The sequence below is a fragment of the Lissotriton helveticus genome, chromosome 11 (assembly GCF_964261635.1).
Source record: "Lissotriton helveticus chromosome 11, aLisHel1.1, whole genome shotgun sequence".
Taxonomy (NCBI): Eukaryota; Metazoa; Chordata; class Amphibia; order Caudata; family Salamandridae; genus Lissotriton; species Lissotriton helveticus.
Window position 1 is genome coordinate 214,842,260 of NC_136072.1, and position 24,926 is coordinate 214,867,185.

The window sequence follows — 24,926 nt, forward strand, 5'->3', positions numbered from 1 at the left end:
TCAGTGTCGGCAGTGTCCGTTGGTGGGTTTTGGGCGAGCGTGGTGACTAGCTGGTCTTCGTTGACTTTGCTCCAGCTGTGGTCGGTGGCCCGTTGTGTGTGGTGATGTGTTGTCGACATCTCGAAGGTGAAGTGGACACAACGGTGGTCAGTCCAGTGGAATTCGGTAGTGTGGCTGAAGGTGACGTGGTTGCTGGCTGAGAAGAATGGGTCGAGCGTGTGTCCGGTAAAGTGGGTGGGGGTCGTGTGGAGCTGTGTGAGTCTGAGGTTGGCAAGGTTGTCGAGCAGGGTGGTGGAGTTGCTGTCATTGGTGTTCTCAAGGTGGAAGTTCAGGTGTCAGAGGAGGATGTAGTCCATGAACGCAAGGGCGTGCGTGCTGATGAAGTCAGTGATGGAGTCGCAGAACTGTGGCCGGGGACCGGGTGTTCTGTAGATGAGGGTTCCTCTGAGGGTGCTGTTAGGGTCAGTGTGGATCTGGAAGTGCAGGTGCGGAATGGGTGTTGAGTTGAAGGCATCGGAGGCTGTTGCAACCTACCCCGGTGGGCTTGGAGGTGGTTTGGAGGCTGGTGTAGTGGCAGTTCCGGCAGGTGAAGGGTCCATGGGTCTGCCTCGGGGTGGCCTGTAAGCAGGTGTGGGATTTGCCAGCGTTGATTGCGTGGAGGCTGCTGGTGTCGTAGCGGTGTCGGGTGTCACGATGAACACGGGGGCCAGGGGGTCTGGCGCAGGGCGCGGTCCGGGCACGGACGGATGCAGACGGGCTTGCCTTAGGAACAACTGGGAGGTGGGAGCGGGAAGGCGAATGGGCAAGCAGGGGGGCCGAGCCGCTGGGGACATGGCTGCGGGAAAAAATGGGTGAAAAGCGGCCAAAATAACGGGGGTACAAAGAGAAGGGCACCAGCGGGGGCCAGGTGTGGGGCACAGACGGCAAGGCAAGGGGACAGAGAGGCACAAGGGAACAGCAGAAACCACCAAAACAACAAGACAATTTACAGCTAACGCAATGCAGGTAGAGGGGCTAAGGCTACGGCGGTGGCAGAGCGCAGAGGGACACGGTCACACAGGTGGTGCTGTCCGACGTGGGGGTGCAACCTACCCAAATCAGGGTCAAGGGTCGCTAGCTGTTATGAGATTATCATGTAATCTCATAACAGCCAGCGGAGGGAGATCAGGTTCACTTTTTGCACTTAAAACAGGGCTTAAACTATGGTATAAATGGCCAAGAGTGGCATTTTTAGTAAAGGAGGTAGCTCATTTTACATTCCTCCTAATATTGCTCCTGTTATTGTTGGTGATCAGTGCCTTATGAGTAATTTTTTGTGCCTGATTTTGAGTTTTCCAGGTGGGATAATCCAAAATATATGTGACAGGAGATTCCATCAGCAAAAGTCCCTTTAAGAGATCTTTTTTTTGCTCTTTATTAATTTACCATCTGAACATAATAAAAACCATAAAAATAGTGTTTTGGGGTACCTGTTACTCGGTTACCAATGTGTTCCCATTCGTGTCTGTGTTTTTTTTTTAAACTGTATGCATATCTAATTCATTTAAAAAAAATAAACTGGTTATCATGCAAATTTGTGAATGAGTAAGATAGCATGCAAATCTGTCACTTTTGGCATAAAGCAAATTGTACTTTTGATTAAAAGCATATTCATAATATGTCTCTAAAATCAAATGTAGCCACTTAATGTTATGATTCTAGTCATTTTGACTCACTATAGTTTGTTTATAATACTCACAAATGTGGCGTTTGAAATATCCGCTGTATCATAAGTGCATTTTATGTTATGTCACCTATATTAGGGCTAATGTAACATCCTTCACTATCAGCTCCCATCTCATGCCCCCTGTACCCTTTCTTCCCTAGATCATGCCCCATCTACCTTCTATTTTCTGTTTCATGTCCCTTGTACCTTGTCTTCTCATCTCATACCCCTTAGACTCTTAGCTCCCCATTGCATGTATCTTGTACCCTCCCTTCTCCATTGTATGACCCTTCCATTCTCTCTCCCTCATCTCATGGCCCTTGTACCTTCTGTTCTTCATCTCATTTCCCTTGTACCCTCTCTTCCCCATCTCATGTCTCTTGCACCATTTCTTCCCCATCTCATGTCTCTTGCACCCTCTATCCTCATCGCAAGTCTATTGCACACTCTTCCCATTGCATGACCCTTGTACCCTCAGCTCCCCATCTCATGCCACTTTTACCTTCTGTTCCCCATCTTATGCCATGTGTATCATCTCTTTCCCATCCTATGACCATTGCATTCTCCTGTACCCTCTCCACTGCATATTTATCGAGTCATCTCAGCCCCTCCTCATGTCCCTTGTACCTTCTGTTCCCCATCTCATGGACCTGTAACTTTTCTTCCCTATCTTATGCCCCTTGTAACTTCTGTTCCCCATCTCATGCCCCTTGAACCTTCTGTTTCCCATCTTATGCCCCTTGTACGCTCTCTTCCCCATCCTATGAACCTTGCATACTCTCTTCACTGCATTCCTCTTGAGTCTTCTCAGCCCCTTCTCATGCCCCTGGGGAAAGCCTTATGTGTGTGCCCCCTCCTCTACTGATGTGTGCTCCTGTCCAGGAGGAGATTACCAGAGGCACAGGCAGGTGCGTTGGAGCGCAGAGCTTTCACCACAGTAAGTGACCCCCCTCCCACTTCCATCATCTCATCTCTTGAATTCAAGCTATGAATGATCTGTTGGAGCTTTCAACACTGTTGGGTTGGAAGCTAATGTTGTGGACATTACCAGCATAAAACAAAACATGCTACAGGAAGAGGTTTGGCTCTTTGACCGCTGTTTTATTTACAAACTTGCTTAGAAGCCGTTAATACTTCAGAGACACATGAAGTAAGTTAACCTCTTCCTACCCTAAGGCTGTACATACGTGCCCAAAGGGGGGGGGCAAAATGGAGTAAATAGTGCCCTGTCAGTGCTTTTTTAGTTTCAATTATAAACCATAACAACAATGTGACTTTGTTTTTTTGTGAAAAAATATATACATATAGAGGCTGATTACAATGGCGGACGGACTGGAGTCGGTCCGCCATCATGGTGGTGATCGGGACCATCTCAATGCATGCAGCGGTTCAGCATTACAAATTAGGATGCGACCACTAGCATGTCGGTCACATCTTGAATTTTAACATTGCGGCAGGTGCTGCTGACAGCAGCAACTGCCGCAATGTTGGAAATGCATGTTGTGCATTTCATTGCACTACGTGGCAGGCACCGGACAGTGCCTTCCATTTAGTGCACTGATATCCCCCCCAGTGCACAAACACCTCCGCACAACACATTGGGGGCCCGCAATAGGCCCCGAAACCAATCCCGACCAGCCTTTCCATGATGGTTTCGCCGTCATGGAAAGGCTGGATCAAGCCTGCATCCTCATTTGGTGGACGGCGCCTGCTAGGCACCACCACCATTTTATGGATGCAGACCAATACGATTGCCTGTTGCGGTTCTGTGGCAGACGGTCTTTGTGTCTGCCACAATCACTGTCTGGATCTGCCCGCCATCCTAATCTGGTGGATGGTAAATCCATGTCCGAAGGCAGATGGATCGCCACCACACGGCTGCCATCATAATGACCCACATAGTTCCCAAACTTTTAGGTGGAGAGCAGCTGCTTGATATGTAATACTCTATCAATGAGACCTGCTCTTTGCAGTACAGCAACAACCAGCAATTTGAAAAGCACGCTTCAAGCTATGGCAACAACAGCCTGTGGTGACTGCCAAGGCGAAGCAACAGCAATGACCACCCAAGGCCCCCAGCCTGCTGTTTGCACTACAAAGACAAAGATCAAACTGCTATACCTATTCCTCACACCCTTCTCCACCACAAATAGAACTCTGCACGCAGTTCTTAGACTCTTCACCGGGACTCATGAAGTTCCTGCATCAGACTCATGCTCAGTTGTGGTTGGCCTGAACTTGTGACTTTCCAACAATCTAGCATGACCAGAAAACAGTGCCTGGTGCAATGTTTTTAAAGGTGCTATTGTCACTTAAAAATGGAAACTGAATATCTCCAGTACTACTAATGATGGGATGTTTGGTGTTCTGGTAGCATTTATTTATTAAAAGGTACTCTATTTTTTAGTTGGCTTGGTGGTTTCTTGTGTTGTGTTTTCACTTTATTGTAGTTTGAGGGCTACATAAATACTTTACATATAGCCCCTAAGTTAACACTGAATGATTTGGTGTCCAGAGCCAGGAGGGTTAAGCTCAGGTGAATTTAGTGAAGCGCAGGTTAACTTAGTGACTTTTTGTGGTTCATCCGGACCAGCATTGTGATCGTTGCCTCAGTGGGACTTCCACACCCTTTAATCAATAACCTAAATTCTTACACATATTTCCATATTCAAACATTTGTTTATGTTTTACCCCAATGAATCGTTGCACTACAGTTTCACTGTTAATCAGTATATGAATGTGCATTTTACTAGTGATTTCTTTTTACTTATTTGCAGATTCATACGACTTTCTGACAAGACAGATGGCAGACAGATTAAATGCAATTGTTGTGTCAGTTGAGTAAGTCATTTACTGTTTCTATATGTGCAAAATGTATACTTATATTTTGTTTACCTATTTTTTATGGATACCAACTACCTATTTAACCAAATGAGTTCTGTACTTTGATCAGACTTAGATTGTAACCACTAACTGTCATGGTCGGTAACTGAAATTGCAAATATTTAACAGATGTGTAGCCTTTCTGAGTCATTCTGTGTATTTTGCTGAATTTATGTATAACACCATCATTAAAAAAAATCTGTTTATGGCATGGTAATGGGAAAAAAACAGTTGGAACTAAGTTTATGTCGAAGTACTATTTAACACAATTTTTTTTTCAAAGACGTATCCACACTAGTTTAATTCCTTTGAGCATCATCATGGCCCACTCTTATATTATGAAGTGAATTAGAAGCTCCATACAAGTTAAGCACATGCTTAGGTCTGGCTTAACAAAGCAGTTGCCTGACATATTGTTATCCGTTATGTCAACTATACAAAGAGTGGTTTTGGGCTTTGTCCAGAAAAATATTTCAGTTTTACTTAATACAGTTGGCACTCTGATGTATTACTATGCCTCTCAAAGAATGAATATATTGCAAGGCAATAGAGAGCATTTTACATGTCAAAAGTACTCTGAATCATCAAAAATTTACAACTTTATCTCATAGATCCATTGCATGCAGATATCAAAATGTTGTGCTTTAATTTTCCTCTACAACAAGCTTTTTTTAATGATTTATTCAGCGCTCAAATGCAAGCAAGCCTGCAGGTCAGGCGAAACGTGTCCGACAGCTGACAATTAAAATCTCAGATATTCTCAAGACAAGGCTTTGTCGTCCTTCTTTGTGAAGGAATTCTTGTTGATTTAATCCGGACATTGCTTGGGTGGTAAGCCAAGGCGAAGCACCCTCTGTTTTGGAGCAGCGGCGGGCAAACGCATGCAAAGAGAAGTTTGATATATATATATGGACACTGACGAAGCTTGTAGAGCGAAACGCGTCTGTCTGGGTGAGGGGGGTTTGCAATAAAGAAATTTGAAAACTGGATACCAGCGTGCTGACCATTTTTGCGACAGGATCGAGTTGCATCATGCTGTAATATATATATATATATATATATATATTTTCTCTCGAGTTTCCCCTTAGGAGTCGGCACACTCGGGGCTGCTCTCTCTCCACAGGTGAGTTCTGGCAGGACACTCTCCCTTTCTTTATGGCCGACGCGTTTCGAGTATAAAACTCTTCTTCCTGGGCATATCAGGAGAATAACGGCAATGAGGCTCTTCAGGTATAATCCCTATTTTATTTCTTTATTTCTGTAATTCCGCCTATAGTCAATCACAAGGCATTATGGGACTTGAAGTGCAACGTGTACATTACAACCCAATTGGCCGCCGTTGAATTACTCCTTTAAAACAATCATAGGGGATAAGTCCTGCAAAGTTCTCCGTGCATTTAAAGATGGCTAGTCCCGTTCCACTTCAAACTGTGCAATCCTCACAGTGAGCAGACCCATGGCGCTGCAAGGATAAAACCTTGAAGCCGCAGATGCCGCATGGAAATCCCGATCCATGGACGCCCAAACAATCCAAGGCACACGGATCCCAACAGCAGCATGGTGACACCTGACCGTGGCCAAGGGCTGGTCACTATGTTTTCTCTCGAGTTGCCCCTTAGGAGTCGGCACGCTCGGGGCTGCTCTCTCTCCACAGGTGAGTTCTGGCAGGACACTCTCCCTTTCTTTATGGCCGACACGTTATATAATCCACTGAAAAAAAACATTGGTTTCAGGAACGTTATAGTTAGTTGGATATTTGACTCATAAAACCACAGAAATTTGCCTGTTATAGTTAGTTGAGCTAATTATAACTTGTGCGCCCGCAATGCACTGCCGATGATGTCACATATTACATCACTGATGACATCTCAAATGACATCACTGATTATTTCATCCATGTGATAATGTGATACACATACTGATGCTCTAATATGAACTTTGATATACCCACTCTAAAATACGGATGACTATTTTTGAAAGCATACAGCCAGATACGACATACCACCAACTTTTTACTATGTCTATACACACATCCAGTGTCTTGCATACAGTTTTTCATCAATACAGTCCTATAAGATGTACTCATACACCTATACATACAGTCACACTCTACCACTCATCCATAGAGTTACTCACACACCTAGTCTGTCATGCAAAGAATGAATTACATACTCATTTACTCATGTATACAGTTATATACACCAACTGAGGTATTTATACACACACCTCATCGTTTACTTATTCAGATACTAACACATACTTAGTGTCTTATACAATCACTGATACGAGCAGACAGTCATTTATACACCCACTCTTCAAATAGCTTACTCTTATGTATACTCATTTATAAACTCCAACAGTGACATATACTGCCTTAACACATATGTGGTTACCTACACATATTCCACTGACACATTCATTCATTTACTAACACACCCATGCACACACTAAGTGATTCATACAGCCCTTTACAAATAATCCATTCAGGCACTAGTATTTTTTTTTTATTTGAAAAGTTTTCTATAGCGCTGGCTAGACCCGGAGGTATCAGAGCGCTTTACATGAGGATTAGCGAGTTACAGGTTACATAGTTACATCAGTTAAACCCAAGAATCACAGAGGGAGGGGAGGTGGAGGGAAGGAAATACAACGGGGAAACAGTGAAAACAGTGTCAGATGACTGGCTGGGTAGGTGACGGTCGAGGGGGTGAAACCAAGGACAGACTCCTCTATAGCTGCATAAGACACCTCCACCGGCATCGGCCAAGGTTGCTCGTGCACCGAGGTAAGTACAAACAGTTTTGGTATCCGCCCAGAGTTACAGGTTACATAGTTGCATCAATTAAATCAAAGAATCACAGAGGGAGGGGGAGGGAGGGAAACACCAAGGGGAAACAAGGAAAACAATGTCAGATGACCTACTTGGCATAGATATATATGAAAAATATTTACAGTTTACATGAGCACACATTCACTGGATGATGTAATCAGTGATGTAATCAGTGATGTCATTTGAGATGTCATCAGTGATGTCATCAGTGATGTCACTGACCATGTTATGAGTGATGTAATATGTGAAATCATCAGCAGTACATTGCGGGTGCATGAGTTGTAGTTAGCTCAAATAACTATAACGGGTGAATTTCTCTGGTCAAATATCCAACTAACTATAACGTCCCTGAAACCTATGGTTTTTCAGTGAATTTCTAAAGTTTTTTAAATGCTAATTCCTAACTATAACGTCTGTAAAACCTATGGTTCTGTCAGTGAATTTCAAAGGTTTTTTAAATGCTAATTTCTAAGTATACCGTCCCTGAAACCTATGCTTTTTGCAATGAATTTGAAAGGTTTTTTAAATATCGAACAACTATTGTGTATTTGTCATTAGTACTGTTTTTTCATAAAATAAACTGCAAAAGTGCACTGTAACGTAATACATTTCGCAAATTACAATGAGTTTTTAAATAATACATAACAATTTAACATTCAGATAACAATTTTTCTCCCTTTTTTTGCTTTCATCAGCTACTACTTAACTTCACTATTCACAGTGATTTCAGTGTAGTTTCATCATAAACAGCAGGGGAAAAAAACAATCAACTAAATTGTTAAAAAAAATCACTAATTTTCTCAAATATATAATAAAATCAACACAAATAACACATCCAAAAGTACTTCAAATGGTGAAATCTTACTTTTACTTCGTACTTTGTGTGCCCATTTTCCCAATACACCAGATAATGTATCAAAGATTTTGCTTTGAAAGTATCCAGTGTGAATTCCTTAAAGATCTTACATAGTTTCTTTGCACATTTTCCCAATACACCAGATAATGTATAACATTTTTTGCTTTGAAAGCATCCAGTAGGAATTCCTTAAAGATCTTACGTAGTTTCTCTGCACAATTTACCCAATACACCAGATAATGTATCAAAAATTTCGCTTTGAAAGCATCCAGTATGAATTCATTAAAGATCTTACGTAGTTTCTCTGCAAATGTTCCCAATACGCCAGATAATGTATCAAAAATTTTGCTTTGAGAGCATCCAGTATGAATTCCTTGAAGATCTATACAACTTCCCATGAAGTCGAATGGTGTATCTAACATCTTTGTTACAGAAAAATCAAGTATAAGTTGGGTAATTCATGATGCAATCTCGGTTTCATTTCCAAGTGTGTTACAGTGACTCCAACCATTATTACACTTTAAATTAACTGTATAATGTCCACTTGTAGTAGCGCTTCCAGCATGGAAAACAATAGCAACTGTTGCAAAATTTCTTCCAGAAATAGATACTTGATTAGCAACAAAATTTTTAATTTTGGTTTCCACTTTTCTTCCATTTGGTCGACAGCGTTGCAGCATTATAATCAAATATTTTCCATATCTTTGTAGGCATAATGTAGATAGCAGTCTTGATTTACAATGAGAACACATCATCTCATGATCATCTTCTTTTACTAATTTGGAAAATGGTACAAAATTGCAGTCATGTATTGTAAAATATAAAAATTGTTCTCTGTCAACTATAGTCCTTAAAGATGATAAACACTCTTCACATTTATGTTCCATTTGTAACTGAGTCCAAATAAACTCTCAATCTGAATTCCTTCATCTTCTAGTACTCCAAGCATAACGATCAGAAATTATTGTGCATCTTGCTGTATATTAGCACTGAACCTTAAAGATCTAGTACATGTATTCAACAGTTGGCGAATACCAGAAGCAGAATGGATCTTACATCTATCAGTTCTCAATTCTTGAAATAAAGTGTAAAGTGCAGAACATAAAGTTTTTTCCTGACTTTCCATATTTTCACCACAAACATCTTCAAGATAAAATATAACATTTAGAATAACATTACCATAGCTTTCTCTTTGATAACTTTATTGCGGTCATAGACCATAAAAGCACAGATAAAATATGTACATACACGGAATAGAATACATAAATAATTAAAAAAGATGCATAGTTAAAAGGTTATTAAACAGTAAGTTATCAAGATAATGGTATCAAAACATCGCAATTGATCACAGTTTTTCACAGTTCATTAGAGTGAGCCTTCTGCGCCACATACCATCTAAAAAACGGGATACTGCAAACACAATAAAAGGGGAGGTGTCATATCTTAAAATTCTAACAGCTTGTACACATTGCCTTAAACCAAGACTTCTGCATAACGGTGCCAACCAGCATCTCCTTATTGTGCTATAAGCTGGGCAGAGGAATAAAACGTGAACAATATCCTCTTTATTGTTGTTACAGGCTGGGCAAATTCCCTCTTCTCGTCCATTCCATTTGCAAGTAAATGCCCCAATAGGTAGGCAACCATGTCTTAATTGTGTATAAAGTTTTCTTGCATGGGGAGGCTGTATTAGGTCCAGAAACTCCTCCCTCTTAGACATGAGTTTTACCTGCAAAAATTCTGTAGACAAACTGCCCAGAGTTGTCGAGCTATGCAGAGGCTTAGATTGTAATGTCTTATGGAGGCCAAGAGCTCTATTCTCTTCACTCCCGGGCAACTCACCTCCGGGGACTCCCATAATTGGGGAATACCAATTTGATGTGCAAGGGCTTTGATATGGGCTAACCAAGGGATATTCTTGATCTTTAACTTCCCCCCAGACTGCAGTGAATCCAGCTCTATAATCCTCGAGCTCAGGTACTGTCCAGAGCCTTCTCCAATACAGGAGAGGTCGAGCAGCTAGGAGTTCTGATATGGACTCTAGGCCTAGATCTAGTCTCAGGGGTGTGAGCGGGGTGCTCTGGGGGAGACCTATCAGGTTCCTCATAAAGGCCTGTTCCACCTTAAGAAGGCTTGGTGTAATCTTATGGCCCCAGAGTTCTGCACCATACATCACAGCTGGTCTAGCTTGCGCCCCATAGATCTCAAGGGCTGGGGCAACTGGCTTAAACAGGGTTGTTCTCCGAAACTTGCCAATGCCCCCTCCGAACTGCGCCAACCTCAGAACAGATTTGAATACCTGCGGGCCCCAACTGAAATCTTCAGTCAGGGTAACCCCCAAGTAGACAAAGGTTCTCACCCTTTCCAGCGGGACACCATTTAGTACAGGGTTAGGGCGAGTGCGCTTTGGGGGATGGAAGATCATAAACTTCGTCTTTGCTAAGTTTATCTCCAATCCCCTCAGAGCGCAAAAAGATACAAAACCGTCCAGGACCCTCTGGATACCTGATGATGTTCGAGACAACAGCAAAGGGTCGTCTGCGAACATCAGAGCAGGTACCCGGCCAGTGGCTAACCATGGAGCGTCACTGTCCCTGACCTTGTCCAATTCACCTACTAGGCCATTTATATAAAGACTAAAGAGCGTGGGAGCCAGGGCGCAGCCCTGGCGTACGCCTCTGGTCACGGGGAAGCGGGCTGATAATTCCCCGTTCTTCCCGCATCTCACCCTGGCGTAGTTCCCTGCATGGAAGCGCTTCAGGACATCTAGCAGATAGGGCGGGAGGTCTACTTCTTTCAGTACCCTCCATAAGCTCTCCCTGGGGACAAGGTCGAAAGCAGCCCGCAGGTCTACGAAGACCAGGTAGAGGCTGCCACCCTCTACTCTCGCTGTCTTCCAAAAAAGGACCTGCAACCTGAAAATTTGGTCCAGGGTCGAGATTCCAGCTCTAAAGCCGGTCTGTAGGGTAGTCAATAATTTTTGCTCCTCCATCCACCCCAGCAATCTGTCCAGGAGGACTCGGCCCATTAGCTTCTGCGAAGTTTCTAAGAGGCTAATCGGGCGGTAGTTTGATGGCACTAAGGGGCAGCCCTTCTTGAAGATTGGGACAATCTCGGCTCCTGCCCAGGTGTCCGGTGGCTTGGGTCCCCAAAGGACAGCATTAAATAGTACAGCCAAGTACGGCGCCCAGATTTTTGGCTGGGAGCAGAAAAGATCTCCTGGTAATCTGTCGAGGCCTGGGGCTTTATTAGGTAGCTGCCTGATGATCGCCGACTCCACCTCTTTAACTGAGATACTCTCGGCGTCTCCAGGGTCCATCCTTGCCCTGATGTCCCACTGACCTGTCGGATAGCCCAAGTCCGAGGCCCCCCGCAGTCGATACTCATGCGAGGGGTCTGGGGCTCGGGACATCCGGAGGGCATCATCTGGCACCAATGTCTCTGCCCCATTTAGATGTTCACTAGTGTCAGTCTCAGGACTAGTGTAAAGCGCAGCAAAGTGCGCCTCCCAAACTGACGGAGCAATGTTTGGTTGAAGAGCCTCCCCTCCCTCTTTTACACCAGAGTTAACTATTGCCCAAAATAATTTGGCGTCTTTTGCTAGTAGGGCGCCTCTTAGCTCTTCCCACCAGGCTTCTTCCCACTCCCTCTTGCCCCTAGCGAGCTCCTTTTTATATAGCAGTCTGGTTGCTCTAATGTTCACTCTATCCTTAGATTTGATTGGCGCCAGTAGCTCCTTTTTTAATTTTTTACATGCATCATCAAACCAGGGGTGGGATTTCGGGGCTCGCCTTTTAGTTCCACTTACAGGGTAGAACACGTCCCCCAATACCGTAACTAGCTGCCTATGTGTCTCCACTGCCTGATACCTGCAGGATGGATCACCCATCTGGGTAATAAGTTGGATTGCAAGTTGGTACATTTTTTGCTAGCCGAGATGGTGAATCTGCTAGGTGAGGCCATTTAACCCTTCTTCTATTATTAGCCAGCATGAGGGGAGGCATCATCGCCGCTGGTTTGGGTTCAGGGTTAGTTAGACCAAAGGACCCCGGCTTAAGAGTTAAAACCAGGGCATTATGGTCGCTATCATGTCTTTGTACGACCCTAAATTCCTTTAGCTTGTCCCAATTTTTGGCATCCACCATAAGGTAATCAATGATGGATGTTTGACCTACTCGGTTAAACGTAGCTATGGCTGGGCGATCAGGATCCAATCTCCCATTGCATGCCCGCAAGGATGTTTCAAGGGAGAAGGATTTTATTTGAAGAGCTAAAGGAGTCCATGCCCTAACCGGAGTAATATTGAGCTCAGGAATATGCCAAAGTGCGTCAACATCGTCTTGCTCACCCAGCTCCAGACTACCCAGTGGCTCGAATTGACAATTAAAGTCTCCCCCAAGAATTATTGACATAGAGGGGTCTAACCCCTGGATAAAAGAATTCAGGGCTTTAATTGTTTCCGACTCTTGTCCATTTCTGGATGGTCTGGAGTAAATTTTTGTTATTGCTACTTTTGGTTTGCTTGCGGGTTTTAATAAGACACACTCATGTCCAAGGAGTTTGTTTGTATTTGGGTCGCCTGGATACCCAGGTGGGTACCTATCCAAATTGATAGCCCACCCGATGGACGGCCTCTGCCTGTAGACACTGCCAAGATGTCAAATGTTGCGAAGGACTAGCTGCTGCTCTCTTCCAGTGCCCAGGTCTCTTGCATAAGGCATATATCATGTGTTGCCATAAAGGCCGCCCACTCTGGAGTTGGTAGCTTATTTTTTAACCCGGCTATATTCCATGAGATCAACTTTAAACATACTTCTTGTGAATTTTCGGAGCCCTCTCCTTCCCCATTCCCACTGCCGCTAGTCCCCAGCCGCTCTGGGGAATCACTCGTTAAATCCTCCCTGTCAGTAGATAGTAAAACATTTTCTTCTGTTACCCCAGTCCTTCTAAGAATATCATCATTAACTTGTTGTGGAGAATTTCCCCTTAAGCTGAGTCAATCCACCTCTTCCAGTACACTAAACCTATTCCAGTGTGGTTGCAATGGGAATAGGGAACCATATGGAGACATACCCCCCCTCAATAACCCTCCATATGGTATTCTCTGTGGTGGAGGATTACATCCCCTGTTGTAATGTACTCCTCTATGACGTGAAGGCTCCAGACTAGGGGTGGGGTAGAAATATGAGAGATGTAGTGGGCATATTTGTGTGTTTAGACTATTGAATGGGGCATTGCAGATATACTCTACAGCTGAGGGATCCTTGCCCTTCAGGATTATAACATCCCCTGCGATAGTTTTTGGGCCCCTCCCAATCCAAGCTACTCTTCTGGCCGACATGATATCACCTGAAATATTCAATGGCAAGGGTCTATTAATTGTGAGCCATTGGATACATTTGTTTTTTAATTCTGCCTCCCTTTCTCTTTTCCCTTCATTTAGGGGTGGTACTCCTGCAAGTGTGACCACATATGGTTGGGCTTCAGGGGGTAAGTGAATCGATGGTAGCTGATTTGAGATAGTTCTTGGTGTTACATTTCTATGTAGTGTTTCACTAATTTTACTCCCTGTTTCGCCCTTTGTTGTTTTAGCTGTGGTTTTGTCTCTATTATTTACTGAATTTCCTGCTATTTGGTGGATTTGGCGCTGAGTGTTAGATCTAGTCCTAGCCTGTGGTGTAACATGAGTTGCCTTATGAGCGGCTGGTTTGGCTCCTGTAGTGGAGGTCTGTACTGAGGGGTTTTTGTTTTCGGATACTCTAGCACTATGATTGTTTTGAGGTAGGGTATCACTAGGAGGAGATATCGAATTTTTCGACTGTTTAGCACTCTCTATTGCTCCTACCCCCTTGGAATTTACAGTAGAAATAAGTTTGTCAAGTTTTGACACCAAGGGTTTGAGCTGGGTAGCTATGGTCCGCTCCAGGGATGCTTGTAGATCAGCGACCATATTGGTGACCCAGCACGGTATTCCTGGTGTTGAACATGATAGACTAGCGGTCGGGATCACCAAATCATGGTTAACTGGTTTGTTATTACCAGTTTTTTTAAAGCTAGTATCTTTCTTCTTCTTGGGCCATGTTTTCCGTACCTCAGACCTTTTCTCCAGAGAGGGGGAAGTTAGAGTTATTGGGGGGTCCTGAGTAGCAATAGAAATCTCCACAGGCATCTGACTACAGGGCAAATCTACGTATGATAATGACAAGTGGGAACTAGCTTCCAGTACATCAGTCACAGTAATAGAAGTGTCCCCTTCTTGGTTTGGGATACATAATGTTGGTGTAATGGATAGCCTCCTCTCCGTGTTCTTAATGGCATTTACTACAACACCAATAGTTTGCTGCAGCATCTTGTCAATAGCAGTCAGAGTGGGTAGGGGCTGCGATTCTGCAGCATGCTGTCTGGTGTGTGGGCGTGTGGCTGGTGTCTTAACTTTTTTTTCCCCCCGATTATTCATTTTGCCGACACTTTGTGTTTGATGTGAAGATGAGTAATGGGGTATAGCAGAGTCCTGTGTACAAACGATAGGTAGTTCCCCCTCGCGTTGGCCTAATGCTTTATTCTAATGATAACAATAGTCTGACAAAAAAGATGTGCATCCAGAAGACCAAAAGACCAAAGTACCTTACTGGATGATGTCTTGCCGTTTCAAATCTTCGAGGGGTGAAAGGGGGGTGGCCAGTGCAGTCCACCACCGTCCACGGATGGCCACAAACAACACACTGCTCCACCGGTGTAAGGTCCGCTTTATAGCGCCTCCGGGCGCAAACGATGACGTGGGCGGCTTCGGCCGCAATGCCCCCTGGGAAGGCTAGTCCTCCGCTCGGCAGCCGCTGAAGGTAGCAATGCGGCAGCGGGAGGACTAGCGGTCGTGTGGAGTCAAAGGGGCAGCAGGCACCAGGGACGAGTCCTGCCAGAGGTAGGGACGGCGATTTAACAAACAACACACCGCTCCACCGGTGTAAGGTCCGCTTTATAGCGCCTCCGGGCGCAAACGATGACGTGGGCGGCTTCGGCCGCAATGCCCCCTGGGAAGGCTAGTCCTCCGCTCGGCAGCCGCTGAAGGTAGCAATGAGGCAGCGGGAGGACTAGCGGTCGTGTGGAGTCAAAGGGGCAGCAGGCACCAGGGATGAGTCCTGCCAGAGGTAGGGACGGCGATTTAACAAACAACACACAGCTCCACTGGTGTAAGGTCCGCTTTATAGCGCCTCCGGGTGCAAACAATGACGTGGGCGGCTTTGGCCGCAATGCCCCCTGAGAAGGCTAGTCCTCCGCTCGGCAGCCGCTGAAGGTAGCAATGCGGCAGCGGGAGGACTAGCGGTCGTGTGGAGTCAAAGGGGCAGCAGGCACCAGCGACGAGTCCTGCCAGAGGTAGGGACGGCGATTTAACAAACAACACACCGCTCCACCGGTGTAAGGTCTGCTTTATAGCGCCTCCGGGCGCAAACGATGACGTGGGTGGCTTTGGCCGCAATGCCCCCTGGGAAGGCTAGTCCTCCGCTCGGCAGCCGCTGAAGGTAGGAATGCGGCAGCGGGAGGACCAGCGGTCGTGTGGAGTCAAAGGGGCAGCAGGCACCAGGGACGAGTCCTGCCAGAGGTAGGGACGGCGATTTAACAAACAACACACCGCTCCACCGGTGTAAGGTCCGCTTTATAGCGCCTCCGGGTGCAAACGATGACGTGGACGGCTTCGGCCGCAATGCCCCCTGGGAAGGCTAGTCCTACGCTCGGCAGCCGCTGAAGGTAGCAATGCGGCAGCGGGAGGACTAGCTGTCGTGTGGAGTCAAAGGGGCAGCAGGCACCAGGGACGAATCCTGCCAGAGGTAGGGACGGCGATTTAACAAACAACACACCGCTCCACCGGTGTAAGGTCCGCTTTATAGCGCCTCTGGGCGCAAACGATGACGTGGGCGGCTTCGGCCGCAATGCCCCCTGGGAAGGCTAGTCCTCCGCTCGGCAGCCGCTGAAGGTAGCAATGCGGCAGCGGGAGGACTAGCGGTCGTGTGGAGTCAAAGGGGCAACAGGCACCAGGGACGAGTCCTGCCAGAGGTAGGGACGGCGATTTAACAACAACAGCATAGCAGTTGACACAGAAGCATTTTCTAATTGGTATCTACCAACTTCATTACTTGTTTTTATTTTCTGCTTCTTTACATCTTTTCTGTTGATTTTGTTTCTGCTTTTCAACCACAGTTAACTCTTCAACATGGTTGCGTTTTGAACACACAACAGGTTTCCCGTGAATAGGATATTCACCTAAATGGGTAGCATAAAACCTTCTCAAATGATTATATTCTCTTACACAATTAACATCAGCACTAACCTTGTTTCATCAAAGTCAATTGAATGCAAACCAGACAACGTTCTAACTCGAAATAATGCAGCATATACCATCTTGAAACACAGTTTTTCCAACATTTACCAAAGGTTTATTTACACTTAAACCTTGTGATTTGTGAATAGTTATTGCATATGCTAAACAGAAGGGAAACTGTTTTCTACGAACATACAAGTCTTTTACAAGCAAAAAAACGTGCGGTAGAACGTGCAAATTGTTTTACCACTGCAATCTGATCAAATTTAACGTTCAAAAAGTAATTTCCATTTCTATTTTGATATTTCACAAAATCAACAACTTTCTCCAATGCTCCATTCATTAAACCTTCTTCTACATTCAGATTATGCTTCAAAATTACCCGACAGTTTAAACATACATCAACATTTTTTTCTAAGCCAGCAGTTTTTGATACATGCTTTTATAAAGAATCCAACTTAGGGGCCTATTAGGATGGCGTCCGTCCACCACCCCCGAGGTGGAGGGACCATCCGCAGGGCCAGCGGCGTTCCCCCCCTCAGAATTAGGATGTGACCGCCACCCTGGCGGTCACATCCCGTATCGTTAACATTGCGGCGGGTGCTGCTTGAAGCAGCACCCTCCGCAATGCTAAATATGCATGTTTTCCCTTTGCATGCACAAAGCGGCAGGCACCGCGCGGTGCCATGTGCACCCCCCACCACCATCACCCCTGGGGGCCCGCAACGGGCCCCAAACACAAAAGACCACATGCTTTTCCACGGTAGAAAACCCGCCGTGGAAAAGCATGTTTCCGCATGCATCCTAATATGGCTGGCGGTGTCTGATAGACACCGCCACCATATTAGAGCTTTTCCGCCATGGTCGGAAGGCGACCGCGGCGGAAAGGCGGCGGACGGTCTTCCCGTCCACAGATGACCCCCCTGCCATCCTAATTTGGCGGGGGGTCTTTTCAATCACCGCAGCGGTGAATCCGCATCCTCTGGGCCGGCGGTGGCATCCGCCGGCCCGGTAGATGCGGATTCACCGCAATCCTAATCGGCCCCTAAGTTTGTAGTTTTTCTGAAAGAACAATTGTTATTCCTTAAAGCTCGATTTCATCAATAGCTTCAGTGTGAACTTTTTCTTGATTTTCCAATTTCATAAACTCTCTATTAAATATATTACACTCTTCTACTGTAGGCATTAAGCAAACTATAGACTTTTTTTCTTTCATTTTCTTGTACATTACTTCTGCTGGTGTGTTTTCATTTGTAAACAAGTTCTTTAGTAGACGCCTTTGAAAAGCTTGTTTACCATGTTTGCTTAGAACACCAATTCTTACATCTTTTAGAATATTTGCATAATCTTCATCTCTTGGTTGTCGCATATTCTGAGTGAGTTCTTTATATTCAAAATGTAACCACAGATTCACATTTCTAATACTTCCCAAAGATTTCTTAGTGTCTTCATGTAGAAGAGTTTTAAACACTGGTTCTCCTTTTACAGGAGTTAGTTGTAGCAGATCTCCAAATACAATTTATTGTTTCCCCCAAAGAGAACGTCGTAATCTGTTTTTAATACCTGTTGCATCCTCTGGGCCGGCGGTGGCATCCGCCGGCCCGGTAGATGCGGATTCACCGCAATCCTAATCGGCCCCTAAGTTTGTAGTTTTTCTGAAAGAACAATTGTTATTCCTTGATGCTCGATTTCATCAATAGCTTCAGTGTGAACTTTTTCTTGATTTCCAATTTCATAAACTCTCTATTAAATATATTACACTCTTCTACTGTAGGCATTAAGCAAACTATAGACTTTTTTTCTTTCATTTTCTTGTACTTTACTTCTGCTGGTGTGTTTTCATTTGTAAACAAGTTCTTTAGTAGACGCCTTTGAAAAGCTTGTTTACCATGTTTGCTTAGAACACCAATTCTTACATCTTTTAGAATATTTGCATAATCTTCATCTCTTGGTTGTCGCATATTCTGAGTGAGTTCTTTATATTCAAAATGTAACCACAGATTCACATTTCTAATACTTCCCAAAGATTTCTTAGTGTCTTCATGTAGAAGAGTTTTAAACACTGGTTCTCCTTTTACAGGAGTTAGTTGTAGCAGATCTCCAAATACAATTTATTGTTTCCCCCAAAGAGAACGTCGTAATCTGTTTTTAATACCTGTTGCATTCTTAAGTGTACAAAAGCAAGCATTACGTTTGAGACCATGCTCACCTCATCAGTAATTAAAAGTGTCATTTTGTTCAGCACTCTTGACACTTCACAAGAAGCTTCTCCATACAACTTCCGATATTCTAATTTATTATCATGCTCCACTGGTAACATCAATAATCTATGCAAAGTACCTCCTTTAACACTATGTGCAGCTAATCCAGTTGGAGCTGTTACTACACAACATAAATGTGAACCAGTAGTTTTTTGAAGATAACTGGTCAAAACTTTAATGAAAAAATGTTGACCTGTCCCAGCTTGACCACTGATGTACATTAGAAGAGGTTTAAAAGATGAACACAGGCATTTTTTTTCATGCAACAAACCATGTTCTATCCGTTCTCTCACTTGCACATATATTTTTTTCTGTTCAACATTTACTTGTTTTTCTAACTTTTCCAATCTTATATTCTCCTTGTGTGCTTGTTGCATTGCATTTTCGACTTCATGCATAGCAATCGTTGCTTCATTTTCCAGCATTGGTTGTCCAAGAGGATCTTGACTACATAGACCACTACTTTGACTATCTTGAGAACTTTCATAAGCTATTTCAGCTATAATAGGCTTTTCCAGTTCAACTTCATCATTCAACATTTTTAAATATGTAGGTAAAATTGGACATTCAATGCTATCTTTACAAGCATTAAAAGAATCTTCGTAGCAGTCACACTCTCCAAGTAATTCACTTTCGCTATGCCATGGTTTAAACAGCTGCAGAAGTGCTAAATGGTAAAATTCTCGCTTATCTAGAGTTTCACAACTAAGTTTCTTGTGGTTTATCAGATTACCCTTTGCATGTTTTACTAAACAACCATGACATCCAACTACTGCAAACTTTCCTTCTTTTAAATTCTGTTTAACATTTCTGTTGAAGCTGTAATGTTGAACTACTTCATACAGACATAGCTGTTTCAGATGTTGACTCCTTTTTGGATAGTATGTGTCCAACATATTAGTTTTAAGAATGTCTGTACTGTCTGGCTCCTTTGCTGATAATTGTTCAATTTCTTCCAATGATTTCAACAGTCTATTTCGTTTGCAGTCAAGACCTAAACTTACCCAAATGATCCTTGTGACTTTGAATATAAACTTGAAGAACATAAGCGGTCTGAACATTCATACGATCCAATTTATCTGTGGGAAAGCATTTTCAAACTATAGCTGTACACTTTTTTTGCTAAGGCTATTCTTTTGTGCAATTTCTTCCCACATTTGTTTCGTCTCTGTTTTTTCTGATTTTGTTATGTACGATGTAACATAACATGCAACAGCAATTGAGTTATCCGCAACATACTGGATGACCATGCTTGCATTCCACATTTTTTAAATGACTGGATTGTAGTCATTGATATACTTTGACACTTCTGTTCTTTTTAAGTTGTAGGTACTCTTTGGAGATTTCTGAGGTATTGTGTGCCTTACAGAAGAAAAAAAGGAATTTACTTTTCCTTTTAGAAATGACTGGTCGGGAAACCCAAACCGACATTTGGTGTAAAATTTTCCTTTACACTTGTATTTTCTTCTGCAATACTTTCCACAACGATGACTTTGGAAATGTAAAACTTGCTGTCTCAAACTTCTATATCCTCCTTCTCTTGGAATCTCACTTGTCACATACTGTTCGTTGAAAGACAATACTGTTTCATCAGATCATTTCCAAATGTAGGTGCATCCTTGAACGTTGCATATGTATATGAGGTGCACCTCTTGCTTGATATACCTTTCTCCAGAAGAAATCAGTAACTTCTCCAAGAGGTGGATTATTTGTATTACAGTTAAAAGACATCATAGCTTGAAACTTATGATTAAAATATCTGCACACATTTACAGGATCCAATAAACACAGCTCACCAGGAGTCTTTATTTCAAAAAATGTTATATTGAAATTCGCTTCTCTTAGAAACTCAAGCAAATCTTCCCATGCGTACTCTGCACAGCTAAGTGTGACAAACCATGTTGGTGTACCTAAGTTCCGTAACATACACTTGAGTTCTCCACGACGACAATACCAATACTCATTTGTTCCTCATTGACATGCCATCAAATTGATTAACTGTGCTTCTAAATTTTCATCTATTTCTTGAACTTTCTCCACAAATTCTTTCACAGAAAGGAGTGATAGATGAACTCCAGTATTAAGTATATGATTCACTGCATATGAGAGAGAGAAGACAGATCACTTTCAAACAAAAGGTGAAATATGTATGGAATGCACTGTCGAAATCTAGGATCTTCAGAATATAATCTTGTTGACCGGTATTCTGAAGCTGGAATCCGTACAGTTCGGGCATCATAACGTCCACCTTCTCAAGTAGGAAACAACTGCGGAAAACAACGAGCATCGAAACTTTTCTCCCATACACTCATTGGAGTTCCCTGTGCTTTTATCATTTGAAATAACTCAATACTACTTCCTATCACTTCTTTTGAATGCAGAGGACATATTGCGTAATGTTCATAAATGTCTTCAGTCCTTGACTTGTTCACTTTCTCTATTTGACCACTTGAAATTTCAGAATTATCTTCTCAACGTATTACCTGTTCATCCACATTTACATTTTTGTAATAAACATTGTTCTCAATAAGATATAAGGTAGCCTTTTCAACTTTATTAACATCCACAAATTCTTGCCATATTTTCCGACTCTTTGTACATACACCATTTACTAAAATAACAACTGCCTCATCTTCCTCTTTCTCTCCAGCAATAGTTTCAATGTTTTTCTTAAAATCCAAAGGTAAGTAAACCACTCTTCCTTTCAGCCCTCTTTGCAAGTCTGTTGGTGGCAGTTTACCTGTTTTAGGCTCCATCCGAATTATAGTTTGAAAAGGATGAACGGATTGAATTAGAACTGACTCATATGTATTCAATTTGGCCAACTCCTTCAGAATAGCTACTAACTCCAGCTTATTATGCACTGCTCTAGCAGGCATTTTGTTCTCTTCTAATTTGTTGTAACAATATTTACATATACGTTGACCACTACCTAACTTAAATCAACCTTCAACAAACAAGTAAGTTGCAAATTCTTCCCACTTACCATTGCTCTCCTTTTCACTTTTCAAATACAAATCAGCATTCCTACTTTGACTTTTATAATGAGTACGTCGACAACAAACACAAACATAGTTTGGTATTTCAGAGCACACTACATTAAACTTTCCAATTTCTTCTTCAAACTGAGCAGTGCTAATCACTTTCTCATCTCCTACAAACTGTAATTGTCAAACTTTCACTTTCTATGAACTGCTCTTCCGAATCAAAATATTGCATTTCAATATCATCATACTTTTTTTGAACATCTGATAAAGAACCATATAAAAGACTTTCCTTCAGTTCACTTAAACTTAATGCAGGACTTTTTATATAGTACAGTTTCTTTACAAAGTTTCGCATTTCTGAATAGTGTAATGCTAACATCCTCAAATGATGAAAAACACTTTTACAAACTTTTCTTGAAAGACAAGCCAGAGAATGCCCATCCTTTTCAGTATATTTTCTTACATTACATGTATCTAGTCCTTGTAACAACTTAATCTTCTGTTTCATACTTTTCTGAGTATAATCTCGTAGCAAATTTTGCATTATATCAATGGATTTCTGTCGAATAATACAAATACTACTACAACTCCACTTATACACAGGAGCTTGTGGACGTTTCCTTTGCACTTCTTCAGCTATTAACTCTTCTGCACTTTTACCAACCATTTCCTCCTTTGGAAGAGGAACACCATCCTGAACTTCGTAACAACAACCTCCAGTATCAACTGCAAATGATAAACTATTTTCTTGGAAGTAACTTTCCTCATTAAAAAAGGCTCAGTACTAGAAGTATGTCTCCAATGTCCACTAAAGATTTTACAAAAGTTGGTTCTGTTCACAATTATTTTTTTCTACTTTTGTCTTTCAATACTTTGACTATTTTATCCAATACTTTCATTCTCTTTAAAATCAAAATGAATACCTTCTGTTTTAAATTAAAAGCAGTATCCACTATACTTTCAATACACTGCTTCTCTTTGAATTGCAACATTCTTCTTTTATATTTGCAGCATGTTTTCAATAAATTCTGATTCACTCTAGATCAAAAAAGTCTCTGACGAATTTCTTGAAATTGTTTTTGTCTCAGAGTAGCAGATACTATTTCTTTATCCTGTTTCCTTTTCCTCGTGTTTGAAATTGAACTCTGCTTCACCTTACTTGAAAAATTCTTCTTTTTGCTTTGTGTGATGTTTTTCTCATTAAATGTTCATAATATTTTTTTCAAAAATCGTCTCTTGCTTTTAGTCGAACAAACAGTTACTGTACTACTCGCACATTTTTTTCTACTTCAAGATCTTTCCTTTTCTTCAAATATATATTTTTCTTCTCTTTTCTTTTTTTCCACTTCTTCTAATCATTTCCTAATTTTAATCCAAACGAAATAATTTTCTGAAAAACAAAGAATAGATTCAATTATTTTTCACATTTGTTCACTATGATAAAATAATTAACATACAATTACAAAACTTCCACTAACGACTTCTAGACCCAGTGCTGCAATGTGATGGAGCACGACAGACGAGCACTAGGATGACAAGTAGTGCCATAGAACATACAACAAGTATTTATTTAATTATTTACTTACTCCTTTACAATTTATATATAACAGCACTACCTCATACTTTTCACCTCTCCGCCACACCCCACCACTCCACAGCACTTTCTCTGCAACCCACCGCAAACAACTTTATAAATAATATTTTTTTTTAATTTAATCTATGTACTTAGGATGATATTATCATCCAAACAACACACACACAAATTTCCATTATTACCTAACAATTTTATCTACAACTTCGCAAACATAACACTGCACCCAGGTCTTTAAGTGAAGGAGGTATCTGTGTGGATGTGACCACCAGCACTATACTTTTGGGGGCCTCGAAACGGGTCTTTATAGGGCTCTATTTTCGGACCTCACAAACGTAATCCGTTTTATTTATTACACTGCATTGACACTGTGAGAGTATGCACATTCCTCACTACTTAGAAGTGCAGACATCATGGCAAGTGACTCGCATTGTAGGTGAAGGGAAATCCTTTAAAGAGAGCCATTTTCTCTCAAGATTTCCCTTCATTTTTGCAATGCAGGAGCAACATCATCGTGGGGTGATTAGCAGACAGACCACCAGGCGTGCAACGCCCATTGCCCCGGACTCTCTGAGACAGCTTCCCCGGCGCACACACAGAGACCCACCCGAGTACTTCACCAGTCTTCAAAACATCATTTTTTTGTAAAGTAGACTCTGTTCTTTTTTACCCCGTTTTACAGCCCCCACATCCCCACTGTGCCTATAGCTGAAAGAATTAGGCTCTCCCGAAATTTTGCTCTGGTTGCGCCTCTGCAAACAACCACAAGCAGACAACTCCAGCACAAACCTGCTCTCACCTTACACACGGTCTTGTTTTAATGCTACGAATACACACACTTTACCTGCCTCACTTAGTTCTCACACCCCCTCTGTAATATGAACATAAAAGCTTTCCAATTGCTTTTATATTCCTATACTGTACTTCGCACGGAAATATAGAACTCAAGGTTCTCACCACCCCAAATTAGCTCTCTGGTATACTTTCTCAAATATAGGAAGTACAGGCATTCAATATCTGTCAGTCACGGCCACTCTAAAACAGTGTACCTATAAACAACTCGACAAAACGTTATGATTCTAAATTAATGTCTTACACTTAAAAGCTCCTTTACATTTCTTTCACTAGATGTACCTTTGTTTAAAACACCACCAGAGAAGGGTGGTAAAGTGCTCCACAAAGAGCAACTCAAAGGTTTGTTATTCTTTATTGAAACAATCTGCCTGTCAATGCTTTTCGCAAGCCTTTTCGATGCCTTAAGAGGGTGGGTGAATGTGTATAATAAACCGTATTTACAATCAGGGGCAGTCGATGCACGGAAATAAGAATGTATAGTTGAATAAAGGGCAACTAGATGCATCGCCAGATGCATCAATGCATAGATACATAGATGGATGTATCAATGTATGGATGGATGGAAGGATGAATGAATGCAGGGACCAATACTTCTGATAGACGGGTGGGCTGATAGATGCCCAGGATTGGTCTGGGACAGATGT

At 42.5% G+C, this 24,926-nt stretch overlaps 1 protein-coding gene across 1 annotated transcript in view; it reads left to right on the plus strand.

Annotated features, from left to right (window-relative positions):
- LOC144792490 (arylacetamide deacetylase-like) overlaps positions 1 to 24,926 on the plus strand; it is a 162,582-nt gene that overhangs the window by 95,788 nt on the left and 41,868 nt on the right. The window contains exon 3 of the mRNA XM_078667537.1: positions 4,483 to 4,546. Coding sequence (XP_078523663.1) covers positions 4,483 to 4,546 — 64 coding nt within the window. The remainder of the gene's footprint in view (positions 1 to 4,482; positions 4,547 to 24,926) is intronic.